General features: G+C 54.1%; 2 protein-coding genes across 7 annotated transcripts; both read right to left on the bottom strand.

Moving 5' to 3' along the window:
• Positions 1-91: 91 nt before the first annotated feature.
• Positions 92-5,754, bottom strand: DNAAF3 (dynein axonemal assembly factor 3). 3 transcript variants are annotated; one of them, XM_074316024.2, is made up of 12 exons: positions 5,561-5,754; positions 5,347-5,435; positions 4,911-5,053; positions 4,703-4,796; positions 3,251-3,408; positions 2,756-2,938; positions 2,488-2,613; positions 2,266-2,388; positions 1,874-2,003; positions 1,138-1,249; positions 888-962; positions 92-805 (listed from the first exon to the last, which is right to left on the bottom strand). In XM_074316024.2, exons 2-12 carry the CDS (start codon positions 5,429-5,431, stop codon positions 364-366), a joined length of 1,671 nt encoding a protein of 556 aa, XP_074172125.1. In that variant the 5' UTR covers positions 5,432-5,435; positions 5,561-5,754; the 3' UTR covers positions 92-363. The 3 variants fall into 3 exon arrangements, with proteins under 3 accessions (XP_074172125.1, XP_074172124.1, XP_074172128.1); XM_074316023.2 differs by having other exon boundaries at positions 1,138-1,252; positions 5,561-5,750; XM_074316027.2 differs by lacking the exon at positions 5,347-5,435 and having other exon boundaries at positions 1,138-1,252; positions 5,561-5,685.
• A 1,731-nt stretch (positions 5,755-7,485) lies between these two features.
• SYT5 (synaptotagmin 5) lies at positions 7,486-14,184 on the bottom strand. 4 transcript variants are annotated; one of them, XM_074316036.2, is made up of 9 exons: positions 13,927-14,184; positions 12,763-13,155; positions 12,032-12,204; positions 10,277-10,396; positions 10,015-10,182; positions 9,470-9,637; positions 9,125-9,242; positions 8,689-8,822; positions 7,486-8,058 (listed from the first exon to the last, which is right to left on the bottom strand). In XM_074316036.2, exons 2-9 carry the CDS (start codon positions 12,839-12,841, stop codon positions 7,858-7,860), a joined length of 1,161 nt encoding a protein of 386 aa, XP_074172137.1. In that variant the 5' UTR covers positions 12,842-13,155; positions 13,927-14,184; the 3' UTR covers positions 7,486-7,857. The 4 variants fall into 4 exon arrangements, with proteins under 4 accessions (XP_074172137.1, XP_019566526.1, XP_074172138.1 ...); XM_019710967.3 differs by having other exon boundaries at positions 12,763-12,865; positions 13,927-14,178; XM_074316037.2 differs by having other exon boundaries at positions 9,125-9,239; positions 12,763-12,865; positions 13,927-14,154.
• Between the last annotated feature and the right edge of the window lie 40 nt (positions 14,185-14,224).

Below are 14,224 nucleotides of genomic sequence, written 5' to 3'. Positions count from 1 at the left end.
TGTTGGCTCTCCTTGTCTAACCACTTCTGACCCCTTCCTTGCCCCAACCCTGTGGCAAGGAAAAGACAGGAAAGACACACAGACACACAGAGAAGAGGACCAGGTTCTCTTTACTTGACCACGTGGGTGCTGACCAGCCCGAGAGAAGACACCCCCAACCCCAAGTTAGGAATGGAACAGCTGGGAACCACATAGAGGGCTGGAGACCCAGAGCCAAATCTCTAGGCCCCGTTTAGAGTCTCACCAGTGCAGTGTAGAACTCTGAGAAAACAATGTAGAATTCTAGGGATAGAATATAGAATCCCAGGAATGGAATCTGAAATTCAAGCAACACCTTTGGGGCTGAAGACCTGACTTTAGAAGTTAGAGATGGGGGACTTGGTTTCTGGGGATCCAGTCAGACTCTGGTTTTGAGGTCTGACTCCCTGTGGGTGGAGTCAAAGCCTGGGAGAATGAAACCTGAGATTCTGAGGGTAGTTGGAGGGGCACAGGGTGTGGGGTTCGGCCTTGGAGGGGCTGGATCAGATCCTCAGAGAGCGGGTTCCTTGCCTCATGGGGTGAGACCAAGACTTCAGGGAGCAGATCCATGACTCCAGGGGGCGGGACCAGGACTTCGGGGGTTGGAGGCCCGGGTTCCGCCACTGAGTCAGTGCAGACGAAAGCAGAGTCCCGGGACTTGTAGAAGCGCGCGAAGGTCTCAGACGGCCTGGCCCCGGGCTGTGGGGCGAATCCGGCTGCCTGAGCTAGCTCCCCGACCCGGGCGGTAAACGCCTGCAGCTGCTCCTGCCGCAGGTCCACCAGGTACCTGAAATCGGGAAATAGCGTTAAGAGACACGGTTTTCGGCCCCCAGCCTCGTTCCCTGCCCTACTCTCAGCTGCTGGCTCACCGGGCTAACTCCACAATCAGATGTCCACCAGGGGCCACACAGGCCCCGAGCTCAGGGCTGAGAAGATGGGCCATCCTGAGGAGAGAAACGGGGAGGGCTGAGGCTCAGACTTTCAGGTACTGAAGGAGGAGGGGCTGGTACCTGGACTCCCGGGTCTGAGGGAGGAGGGGCTGGGGGCCTGGACTCCTGGGTCCGAGGGAGGAGGGGCTGGGAGAGGGAAGTCTGCAAGCCCCCCACTAGGCCCTCGTACCCACAGGCCACGTAGAGAAGCTGGAACTGTCCCTTGTAGCAGGTCTTGTGGTGGAGGGTCTGGGAAGAATGGAGGGGCAGGAAGTAGATGGTGAAGGATGCCGGGCCCCGGGCTGCTGGGGAAGATGGCAGAGTTAGGCAGACACACAAAGCTTGGCCTCCTTGAAGCCCTTTCTCATCCTTTCTTTTAGGTGGATTCCTGGGAAATATTGGGATGTTGGCTGGGTAGGCAGAGACATTTTATAGACCAGGTAACTGAAACTCAGGAGAAGGGAAAAGAGTGAGCCCTCATGGCCACACAAGGCACGCAAACAACTGGGAGAGCTAGATTGGGGGATAGTTAGGAGGCGAGACCAGATTTGGGGCGGGGGGGCTTTTCTGCAAAGGTGAGCTGGGAAAGACCAGCACCTTATTAAAATGTTCTCATCCTCTTCGACTTCCCACGAAGGCTTAGAATTCTACTACTGGAATTCAGAATGCTAAGAATGGTGTCAGGACTTAGAAAAGGGAGATAGAAACACAAAGAGAATAGAGAAAAAGAGACGGACTGTCAGGAAGGGGAGGTTACTTGTCCAAGCATTGGAAACCGTTATCTGTCCACGCTGGTATTTGAAACACCTGAAGTCTGGAGCCCGGAAGGGGTGTCCAGGTCCCACTCTATCTGGGAGGATGATGTAACCACTTTATCACCTGAGCCTCCTCCCCTCTCAAGGGGAAGAACTGAGTCCGCCGCTTACCAGGCTCGCGGGTTCCATCCTCTTCGCCCGGCACCTCCATGGGGTTCCCCTCGGAAGCTCTCGGACGCCCCCAGGCGGTCAGCGCTCGGAACAGCTTCGTCACGTTGTGCAGCGTGATCTCGCCCGCAGTCTGTGGGGGAATGGGCGTGACCAGAAGCTGGGTTAGGACCGCGGGGCGGGGCTTAGAGAATGCCATCCCTCCCCCCTCTCCACCCCCAGAGCTAGCTTCTACGGTAGGGGGCGAGCTTGGATTCCCGGACTGTGTTTAGAAAGTAGAGAGAGGTGGGGCGTAAACCGTGGAGGCGGAGCCTATGATTTTGTGGCGGGGCCTAGAATACAGAGGGCGGGGCCTTGCGAACACCACTCTGGCCTCAGCACCCGGTGCCACACACTTTGATCGGCTGCGCGTTGCTGGTCCGCAGGAGGTTCTCATCGTCCGCTTCGATGCCAAAAGCCACGAAGGGCCCCGTGGCGATGTCCCCCCAGTACCCTCGTGCTGCCACGCGCTCCCCGCACTGGGAAAGCAGGGAGAGAGGAGGCGGATGAGGTCGACCCAAACTCCTGGGTGCCCCAAAAGAAGAAGGAGCTCGCCAGGGCAGGGAGTGGACACACACATGGCTCAGTAGGCGACCGGATGCCAGGGTCCTGTTGGGCACGTGGTAGGCGCTGGAGTCTCTGAGTTCAAAGGCGACGCCTGTGTCCCTCCAGCGCCGGAACTCGTGGATGTGGATGACTCGGGCCTGCAGAGGGGAGAAGGAAAGAAAAGAAGCCTCTGTGAGTCCGGTAAATGGGCCAACAACCCTTCCTCTCAAAGACCCAGGAGTCCGGGCCTCCAGCCCCTCCTCCTTCACACTCAGGACTGAAGGGCTCCAACCCCCTCACCCCGCGGTCGTGCAGCTTCATGTGCAGGTCCCAGTCGCTGACACCGCGCCGGGCGTCGTAGCGGGAGCCCAGGTAGTGGCGCAGCCTCGAATCCCAGAGGCGACTCATTGGGAAGGCCTCCGGCCCCTTCTCCCCACCTGCCCAAAAGCGGAACACCGCCTCCAGAACGTCCCGTTCGCGGAACTGCGCGGCCGGCATGCGTGGAGAGAAAGCGAGAGGGAGGGGCTGCAGGGAGAGCAGCCTCTCCTGCTTGACCCTCCCTTTCATCCCAGGGCATGGGCACGATTCTCCCGTTTCTCAGATAAAGAAACAGGCTCAGAGAGCAGAAGCCAACCCCTAGGCCAAATCCCACAGAGGGAGCCATGTAGCTGGAGTTCCAACTCTCCAGCTCCCGACCCGCTCCATCAACGGAAACCTTTTTGGACCGCTCATCTCCATTCTTTCCGCGGCCACCCGAATCCCAGGCGGTGACGGATGGAGGCTAGGCGGCGGCACCTTGAGTGCACCCAGGCTAATCCAGGGCAGCTGCTCCGCTAGGCTGTCGGGCTCCGGTACCAGGTGTGCTAGGCGGTCGGCCTGGGCGCGCACGAAAGCGGCCACCGGGGGGCGCAGCAGCGTGTTACCCCACACCTCCAGGAAGGCCTCGCTCCTCTCTGCGGGGAGAAGGAACAAAAGTAGTGGAGGGAGCAGAAGACTGAGTCCAGAAGTGAGACCCGTGTCTCATACTCTATTCATAGAATGACGCATTCTATATGATATATATCCTCCTTATTGTTTCCTAGTCATCTAATGAGTACAACGGACCCTGGCAAACTCCCCATCCATCCCAATAGCTAGAACGTGAAGAATAACTTACACCTCACCCAGGTTTCCAATCCCCGTCCCCAGGTAACCCCAATCCTGAATTTCAAGTTTGTTTCCCTTGCCTTTAAAAAAGAAAAGGTTATACTCGTAGATGGAGATGGAGATACATGTATGTTAAAATGTTACAGTATAATTTGTTTCATTTTAGTTAAGAATCTTATGAGAACTATATACCTTTAGTTGTATATACATATCTACATCAATAAATCTATACATCCATATATAGTTTTATTTTAGTTGTTTAAGAACCTTATAAAAGAGAACTCTATACCTTATGTAGACAGATAAGATTTGTTTAATTCTAGTTGTTTGTTTTATATAAAATGCACTTTGAAATGTGTGCAATGGATTATGAATGCCCTGGGCTACTAATGAATGATGGGTACTATCTCTAATCATGATAACAATAATCGCTAAGATATCCTGAGTGTATATCATAAGCCAAGAGCTAGGCTTTTTTTTTTTTTTTTTTTTTTTATTGAATCCTCAAAAGTACTCTGTGGGGCAAGAACTTTTAGGATCCCCATCTTATAAATGTAGAAACTGAGCTCCATAAAAAGGTAGATGCTAGCCCAATGTCCCAAGCAGAGCCAGAATTTGAACACTGCCTGTCTCAGTCGTGACTTTGCTCTAGGTACTAAGCTGAAGTTATTTCTGGGAGATAATCACTTTCTGCCTCCCCACCCAAACGCTCCTCCTCCTCCCTCTCCTTTTAGCCTCAGTTCCCAAACTGCCTCCTCCAGGCGGACTGCCTGGGATTTACATCTCTCACTGGGGAGGCTTTGTCAGGATTGAGCTCAGCTCAGCCAAACCCTCCCCACATCTGGGACTTACTAGCTCTCAAGAAGTCCCCTAATCTCTTTTGGACTTCTGTTGTAGGAGGTTTTGAATGCTTACACTGTGCCCATGCACTGTTCTGAGAGTTTTGTGTGGATTTTCTCTTGGAATTCTCTGAAACGAGTGAGCAAGTGATGAAATACGGAACAATGTCCAAAATGTTTAATTGCAACACTGAAATGCCAGAATCCCTACAAGAAGAGGCGAGAGACTGGGGGCCAGAATGCCTGGGTCCTCCTAACTGACCTTGCAGCCCCATCTTCTCAGGATCCTCCAGGGCTAGGCTAAAGATCAGCATATGTCTGGCCACAGCTTCCAGATTATTCTCCAGCACGTAGAACTGGAAGGATGGACAGGGCAGAATGATTCTCAGATCTACGTCTCTCGCTCCTAGGAGGCTCAGGAGTGGGAGACCTCAGGTGCCTCCTTCCACAGGACCCAGATCCCAACTTACACGGAATCTCCTGGGAGACCAGAGCTCCACACTGGCCAGTGTCCGCAGCAGATGCCGCCCATCCACGGAGCCCAGCAGCAGCACATTTAGCTGGGGGGTCCCGTGCTCTGTATCAGCCTGCAAGTCTGGGTTCACGGGAGGACCTGGCAAGGTGACAGCAGGCTGGGGGTTGGTGGGCTGGAGAGCACCCCTGCAGCCGCGCCTAGCACGAGGGACTACAACTCCCAGCAGGACTTGCACTTATGGCTTAGGTTCCAAAGGGAGCTGTGCCTCTAAGCATTCTGCGACTCGTAGTCCGCAGAGAGGCCACCTAAGCTGCCCCATTAAGGGGCGCCCCCACCTCCGCCGTTGTAGACTCAGAGAACGTTAGCCCATAGTCTGCCAGGTTGTGATGGTAGCCGCTGTGACAGATGAGGTCCTGGGGTGGGGGACTCACTCTCAGCCTGCAGGTCTAACGCCGGGGACAGGCCCCACCAGGACACGGAGCCGAAACCCGCGCCCGAGCCTGCCGGTGTGGTCATCGTACTGCGGGACAGACATCCAAGAAATCCTCAAACTTCGTCTCTCAGTCGCCCACAATTCCCTTCTCACCGACTCTGACTTCTTTCCCCTTTCCTCCAGGTGACAACCCCCCCCACACACACACACACCTTTATCCTTTCAGGTATCCGGGGGGGGCCTCCTCCCTCCCTGGTAGGTACTGTGAGGACGTCGGCCGCCGCTCCGCAACTGGGCCGGTAGCCCCCGCTCTTTTCGACAATCGGCCAATGGGAGTATACAGACTGGCAACACCTCGATGAACGGACCAATGAGAGTGAGCGACACCCGCCCACTTCGAACTTTTGGCCAATGGGAGCGCTGAGGGACGACTTCCAGGCGTGCCAGAGAGGAGGGCGTGTGGACGCGGTTGTCATGACGACGGTGTTGGAGGGAAGGGGGGGTGGAACGAAAGAAGCTGGGGCAAAGCCTATGGAGGTCCAAATTTCTTCGATGCGAGTGGCCTGGGCTTATTCAAAATTAGACAGAACTGAACAGAATCTTGATTAATCCAAATTAAAGTGAATTGCCCTAGACCTTAAATTATAGACCTCTGTGTTCCCTTTCCTCCCTCATACCCTGAATCTACCATACCGGGTTTCTCACCAGGTGGGAAACACAACAAAGTTCTGGGGCCAGTCAGCACTGGCCCCTGGTTATTAAATTTCCAGGAATTTTGGGACCTGGTTATTATACTCAGTCGTTACTAAAAATTATTTTTTTACTGTTAATTACTAAAATTACAATTCAATGCATTACATTAAAATAAAGGTAATACATACTCAAAACTCATACTTCTTATTTTACTATATTTTACTGTTATTGATGGTCCTATGGTTATTTACATCTATTGTATCTATATGAAGGAAATACTATTTTAATGTAATAATTTTTAAAAAGTAGAATAGGTAAATTGCGACTACAAGCTATCTTTGTTTTATTAGAACCAGGACCAGGATTAGGATGAGGCAGATTGGTCCAAGTGCAGGGTCAGATCCTATCTTTAAAATTTTTGCATTTTGTCCATTGTGGATTTTTTTGCATTAATTTGTATTTTTTAAAATATTGCATTAAAATAATATTTATCTTGATTACTGAGTGTTTTGTTTTTTGGAGGGGGGCTTTGCCTTAATTATTGGGACCATCGACCTGACACTGGGAAATAGTTTACGTTGGTGCACTAGTAGACATCTCTTCCCAACTCCATATTCAGTGTCTTCACAGTGGTGGCTTGCAATCAGCCACAGTGGAAGTATTTACACCATGGAAATGGGCAAACTACAGACCAGGGCTTCATAAGCTGGTAATAGCACATCATGGGAGTAAGTCCTCTCTTAGCTCCAGATCTGTATTCTTTGCATTATTTCTGCTAACATCCTCCCCATTCTCCTCCTAGAAAAATCCAGCTCATCCTTTTATTTCCAGCTGGAGATTTTCCTCTGAGTTCTGCTCCTGTCTTCCTGGCCAGCAAGATGGCCACAACAGCAGTCATTCCCACTACTTTATATTTGGGGGAACCAGACAACATGATTCTTGACAATGTGGCTTTTGGTGTCAGACATGCCTGGGTTTACATCTTGCCCTGTCACTGGCTGGCTGAGAGCTTTTGGCCAGGTGACAACCTGAGTTCCACAAGGGCAGGGATTTGAGTGAGACACATCCAGGTCAGCTCCAACATCCAGCACAGAGCGCAGCACCACAGGGGCCTCAGCCTTCTGCCTCCTCACCTCACCCAGCTACATAACCTTAGTCAAGTCATGATAAATTCACAAATAAGTAAGTGACCTCTCATCAACTCCTGGCAGCAGGGGGCCCAGTGAATGAATAAATGAAGGAATGAATGGATGAGTAAGTAGGTGAGAGGCTGGATGAACAGGTGGGTGGGTGTGTGGGAGGGTGAGTTTCCCTCAGTGTTTTTCCAGGATGGGCTGCCCTAACTCTACCCTTGCGTGATCCCACCCCTGGAGTTGAGGCTCTGTCTTGAGCCCTTGGCCCCGCCCCTGCCCCACCCCAAACAAGGAGCACTGAGCCAGACCACCAAAGTTGCTGAGTATTTATTTGGCCCCAGGAGCAGTGCAGGAATCAGAATATGGACAGGAGTGGGTGATCCTGTGTAGGGTGAAAGGGACAGTAGGATGGGATCACTGATTGTCAAAGCAGAGGGCAGGACTCTAGGTGGGGGGAGGGAGGCCAAACTGCTCCCTTCCCCCAAGGATCCCTGGGGCTTCTGAGTATGAGCAGTGGGGGTGTTGGCAAGTTATGACTGGCACGATGGGGGTGAGAAGGCAGGAATGGGTCAGATGATTGGGGTGGAGTGGGTGTGTGGCAGGTTAGTGGTCAGAGAAGCCTTAGAGGTGGGCCTGGGTGTGGCTTTGACCAGGAGTATGGAGTCAGGGGTTTGAAGGTGGGGTCAGGGTGCAGGCAGTGGCCTCACACGGTCAGGGGGCCGCAGCGAATGCCACTGGGCAATGGGCCGCCGGGGATTGGCCAGCATATCCGCCCAATGTCGCAGACCAGCTCCACCAACCACTGCCCCTACAGCCACCCTCCCAATGGCCTCGTTCTTGCCCAGCTTGTCATAATCCAGCACAGTCAGCTCCACCTGGACCTTCTGGATGGGCGGAGGAGGAAAAGAAGATGGGAGAGTGGGACACGGAGGCACTGGCAATGGCTCCAGTAGCATTACTAAGGAGAGGCCCCCCCCCGTGGAGTCCTGGGGGGCCTTGCTAAAGCCCTAGGCCAAAACCCACCTGGAGCTCAAACTGGGAGGGGGTGGGAGGTAAGGTGGGGAGAGGCCTGCATTTAGAAGGGTGCTGTGCCATCCTTCTTCCTCCGCTGCCATCTTTCTTCCTGTGCAATCAGATTGCACAGGCAGAAACCCTCAGGACTTCTTGCTATGGGGTTGTTAAAAGCCTCTTTAGGGAGCAACCACCTAAGGGGAGCCAACCTCCAGGACTCTTAGGTGGATGGAGGGGCCTGTCCCTAAAGGATTGTGGGGAAATCTCTTTTTCTTAGTAACCATGGCTCCTGAGGGGGTGGGGCATCCTTACTTGGGTTTGGGTCACCCTGGTCTTGCCTGGTTCTCATAGGAGGAAATCGAGAACAGAACTTCAGATCCCCAAGCCCTGGCTTCTAGGGGTAGCTAAGGAGTCTCCCTTTACCTAGCCATGGGGGGTTCTAAGGGTCTGGGGCTCTAGGGCAGGGGCTGTTTTGGTGGGGCTACTCGCAGGCAGTAATTCACCTGGACCTGGTCACAGGGCACCTCAAAGCTGAAGGCCTCATTGTAATAGGGGTTCAGAGTGTTCTTCTTGATGGTCGTTTTCTTCTTCCGCACCTTTTTGCCTCCCTGCAGCAGGTGCACCTTGACATACGGATCTAGGCAGAGGGAGCAGGAGTCTTATAGCTGCTCACTGATGAGTCCAGGGGGCTCAGATTGAGGGGAAGGCATGAGACTCTTCTTTGGAACAGAGACACCACATGCACCCCTCAAGTCTCCTCTGGTCTGTGTCCAAATCAAATCTACATCTTCCCATGGCAGCCTGGACCTCCCTCTCCCCCAAGGGACCCGTGGGCCGAGAAACTGTCAACCTTAGCCAGAGGAACCCCCCTGCACCACCACCACCACCACCACCACCACCACCACCACTACCACCACCATTTCCTTGCTTCCCGCACACCTGACAGCCCTCCTACATCCATCTTCTTCAGGTTTTTGGCCTCCAGGACGATGACAGTGAGCTTCCCGGCAGTGGGGACATAGCGGAGGGAGAAGCAAATGTCTCCTAGTTTCTCCTGCTAAAAGATGGGGAGAGACCCATCACTACAGCCCCACTGCACATCCAACCCCTCTGCAACCCTTCTTCCCTCCCCCTCGCCTTGGAATGGAATGGTCCAGAGGTAAGACTCCAGTGGTTCAATCCAAGAGGGTACCCCTCTGCAGCAGGTTGAATGGCTGGAGCCCTGGTCGGAAGGCCTGTGATCTGATTGGCCTAGGGTGCAGGGGCAGAGCCACACGTGCTCACCTCCTCCCTCGGAGCCGCCTGCAGCTCCCGCCAGGACAGCACTGGCCGCCCCAAGTCCACAGAGCTCATGGGGACCCGCACCTCCCCGATGGCATCATTGCGGGAGAAGCGGTCGAAGTCGTACACTGCCATGACCAGTATCCTGCCCCCTAGCTCCACGTAGGGGACCTGGGTGGGGAGTGCACAGAGAGAGCACAAGATGGAGAGTAGGGAATCAGAGAAGTGGGGCACCGCATATTCCAGTGTATGGTGACAAATGGAGAAGCGAGGGGCCCAGGGAACAGTTGGGGTGGGGTGTCCATGCTCAGATTGAGGGGAAGCATCCCCATGCATCCCAAATGGGACAACGCAAGGACCAAGGGTACAGCCCAGGGGTCTGTAGTGCCCCAAAGAGACAGCAAAGGGGTCAGTGGAATAGTCCCCAGAGCTGGTAGCTGCCACCTGAGCTGTGGCTACCTCCAGAAAAACCTGAAGGGGTCAGTCCCCAGTGCTCTACGGGCTGGAGGCAGGCTGCCAAGTGTGGGGCACTAAGGCTAGGTGCTTACCTTGAATGCAAAAGTCTCCCCAAAACGTGGGTTCAGCGTCTGCCGATGCACCTTGGTCTCATGCCGCCTCCGCTTGTCTGGCAGCAGGTAAACCCGCACATAGGGGTCTGAAGAGCCACCCAGGTCCAAGGCTGCCAATCCCTGGGCTTGCAGGATGCCCACTAGCAGCTGTACAGTGATGAAGGGCCCCTAGTCTTAACTTCCCTTCTGGATCCTCCTGGGACTCTCCCCTCCAAAGCCTCCGCGCCTCCTCTACACCCACCTGGCCACTCTGGAAATCATAATCCAGTGAGTACTGCAGTCGCCCTAGCTCATTCTTCTCTGCCACCTGCTGACCTGGCCCGGATAGTGCTGGCTCTAGTTCTTCCACTTCTGGCTGCACCTTAGGGAGGCAGGGGCAAGGGCAGGTGAACTCTTCCCCTGAGGGTGTTACCCTCCAGGGACAGAAGCCAAGGGAGACTCATACATCTGTCAGCTAAGCCTGAGCACTTGCAGGCTAAGCAGAGTCAGTGTTTAATTAGTGATGTCTGCCATAGGCAGACATAGCCATATCAACACATGCAGTATGACAGTGTTTGATTAGTGATGTCTGCTATGGTTGGGGAATAGACGTGATGACAGGTAGCCATGCTTGGACAGGAAAAACAAACAGGATAGTATCTCATTGCCTTCAGAAAGGAGGCAGGAGATTTTATTTCACGTGCTAATAGATGTATTGGGGTAGTTGTGTAAATTGCTACGTAGATTGGTGATCTTGTCACAGCAAAATATGGAGAAGATATGGCACATTTACTGTGTATTTGTTGTTCTAAAGTAAAACAGCAAAATCAGAAGACTTCTCCTTAACCTAAGCCAACAATTTTCAAAATTCAATGTGAATCAGAATCCCCCTGAGTAATGTGGTAAAAATTCCTTCACTTCGGAGATTCTGACTCAGTACGTTTGGTGCTAGATCAGAATTTCTTTTTCAAATACTAGAGGTGATTCTGTTGCAATTGGTCTTTGAATGTCACTGGCTTAAGGGTGGGGATGGAGACTGGACACCAGAACTCAAAAGGGCACCCTCGAGGGGTAAGAATTATAACAGCTATTTGTTGACAAGGGAGGAGGGGTAATACTAGTTATAGACCACGAATTTGAGGCTCAGAGAGGGACAGTGAAGTACCCTATAATTCAGGGGCCACAGAGCTGGCTTTTCTAGGATGGAGACCCAGGACTCCCTGGCTCCCAGGCGAGCATCATTTCACTTTGTATTCAGAGACCTAATGCTCAGATCCTTGCACCTGAAAACTTCCATTTTCCATTCCAATGGACTCTTCCAACTCATGGTTCCTTCACCCTCTCAGGGCTGCCATACGAACTCCTCCCTGGTCTCCTTGTCCTAGGCCTGTCCTCCACATGGGTTCCAGAGGGTTCATCCTAACACCCATCTGACCCTGTCCTCTCTTGCTCAAGTCTTCTGTGGCTCCGAATTGCCCTCATTATGTGGACATTGACGACTGTCCAGCCACCTCACTCTAGAGTGTAGTGTATCCGTGCTCTATGCCCCAGCCATTGTGGAAGTGACTCTTTGTTTTCTGAATATGCCTCAGAACCAGGATTCCAGGCCTCGACACATGCACTTACTTCCTTTGACTCAGACTGTCCTTTTCTCTGCTGTTGGTTAACTCTGTGTCACCTCCGCCGGGAAGCCTTCTGGGACCCGCTAGGCAGTCAGGTAGCTTCTTTACATCTCCATATGCCCTGTCCTGCCTCTAATGTGCCACATACCACCCTGTATTGTGAATGTCTGTGTGTATGTCTGACTTCTCCACAAAACTGGAAGGTTCTTGTGAATAGTGAGTAGGTCTGGTCCATCTCCAGATCCCCAGGGTCCAGTATGGGGCTAGACACACAGGGGAGAAGGGCAAGTAAGGTGGGTGTAGGGGGGAAGGGAGCAAGGACTGGGGTTGCTGGGCAATGGAAAAGAGCAGGGGTGCAGGAAGGGGCTGGGTTGAGGGGCTGGGCCAGGCCACACCTTGTCTATGTAACTCCGGCCCAGCTCCTTCACTTCCTGAAGGTGGACCTGGGCTTGGGCCTGGCTCTTCTTCCCCATACGCCTCCGACAACGCTTCCGGTAGAGACAGAAACAGCAGCTGAAGACGAGGAGGCCTGAGACTAGCACGATTGTGGCCAGGGCCCAGGGGGGCACTGCAGAGGGCATGGATACAACAGACATTGAGGCCCTAAGAAGCAAGCTGGCTGGTTCAGTCTTGATGACATGGGGAAGCTGGAATCCTGGCCTTGTTTTCCCTCCAGTCATATCCATCCCATTGTATTCCCAAGTTTTTTTCCCAACTGATCTCACCTATAAAGTGAAGTGATGCCCTAATCCAGGCTGACTGACACCACCCAGATTTTCTTGCCCATCACTTCAACTCCTATTCTAATTTTTCAGCTCAACTCCTGATGCTCTTAGAAGTCTTAACCGCTCCCTGGGCCTCAGTTTCTGTATCTTTAAAAGAAGGGAGAGGTGGACCTTCCATTGCACCAATCCAAGATTCCAATCCATTCCACACCCCTTGATCTGGTTCTCGTTTTTGCTGCGAACCTGTTCATTTTCCATTGCATTTAGATTCCAGTCCATAATACCGACTACGATGCCACCCGGATTTTCCAGCCCGCCAGCCGCCCAGTACACCCGTCCGAATCCCGCCCTGATAATCCTAGCCGGGCTTTCCCTCCGCTCCGGCCCCGGGTCTGGCTCACCAGGACCGTAGCTGATGCGACTCGAGTCCGGAAGAGCGTCGGGAGCTGGAGGCCCCGGAGTTGGCGGCTCCGGAAACATGGCGGCGGGGTCCTACGGTCCTTTCTGCGGAAGCAGCCAAGCGCCCTAGCCCCTCACGCCCACCCCGTGCCACCATTGAGTCCTCCCAATGACAAAGAACTCCAACTCCCATCGGCACCCTGGGCGACTGGTCGCAAAGGAGTTGGTCAGCTGCCGCGAGGCATGCTGGGGGTTGTAGTTTCATCCACGACAAAGGACGCGCGCTGGGAGTGCGTTCCAAGACCTACTTCCATTCTTAAAGGGACGTCTCCTCCTCCCGAGGTCCCCGCAGGAATCCCGCTGATGTCTGCTTTTTCCTTGCCCCTCCCCCGGGCCTGAACCGGAAGTGGGCAAAGACGAGCCAGGGAACCAAAGCACCGGGTTGCCCAGAGCAACGCCTGGCTCTACTCTGGCGGGGTGGGAGCCACGCTGGTTGCCCTGGCAATGGCCTGTTACCACGACAACGGGCGGGGCTATGCACGCAAGCTAAGTCTGCCGGGAAGACTGGCTCTGCGCTCTGTCCGGCCTGGGATCCCAGACCCAGGTCCTAGGACGAGCGAGGGTGGGTAGGGGCGGCCTTGCCCGTCGGTCCAGGCGCCCACAGCTGTCTCCTCCCTCCATCCACATCTGGCCCTGGAAGGGGACTCGGGAGCCCTTCCACTCCCATTCTTGCAGGGAGGCTGCCCTGTTGCCTCTGCTGGGCGCCCACATTCTTCTCCGCCTGTTTGTCTCTCCCGCGCATCCCGAGCAATTTCTTCATACCTGTCCTCGTGACCGCCTCGGCCTCCACTCTCGTTCTTGACTCCCTATTTCTGTCTGTACCCCCATCGGCTTCTCGTCGCTCCCCCTGTGTCTCCCTTGCCCTCTCCCTGTTGTCTGGCCTCTGTCTCCCGGGGTCACTCACTTTCGCCCCCTGCTCATTCCTCCCTCCTCTCTGGCTCTTTGTCCTTACACCTGTCTAAATCCCAATCTCAACGTTTCAGGCTCCAGCCCTCCCACGCCCTCTGTTGGTTCCACCCATGGGCCCCCCAACACAACACACTCCATTCCTTTAGGGATGGGATGGAGAATGGGGCTTAGGAAGGAAGGTCCCAGCAGCTCCTTACCTTCTCAGCAGCTGGACGGGACCCTCCCAGGAGACACCGAGGCGTCGGCCCTGACACTGACGTAGCCGTGTGGCGCTGTCCTGGGTGCTGATCGCGGAGTACGATGGGGCGGGGGCGCGGCTGGGCGGAGCCAGGCGTGTGTGTGTGTGTGTGTGTGTGTGTGTGTGTGTGTGTGTGTGTGAGTGTGTGTATGTTGAGAGGGTGTGTGTGTGTGTGTGTGTGTGTGTGTGTGTGTGTGTGTGTGTACGCGCGCGCGCGCGCGCTCGTGCGTGTTCGGTCCCGGGTGAGTGGAGAGACC

This window comes from Rhinolophus sinicus, chromosome 8, assembly GCF_057876585.1.
Source record: "Rhinolophus sinicus isolate RSI-liver-muscle chromosome 8, RSI-T2T, whole genome shotgun sequence".
Taxonomy (NCBI): domain Eukaryota; kingdom Metazoa; phylum Chordata; class Mammalia; order Chiroptera; family Rhinolophidae; genus Rhinolophus; species Rhinolophus sinicus.
Note: the sequence above shows the minus strand (reverse complement) of the source record. Positions and strands in the feature narration are given on the sequence as shown.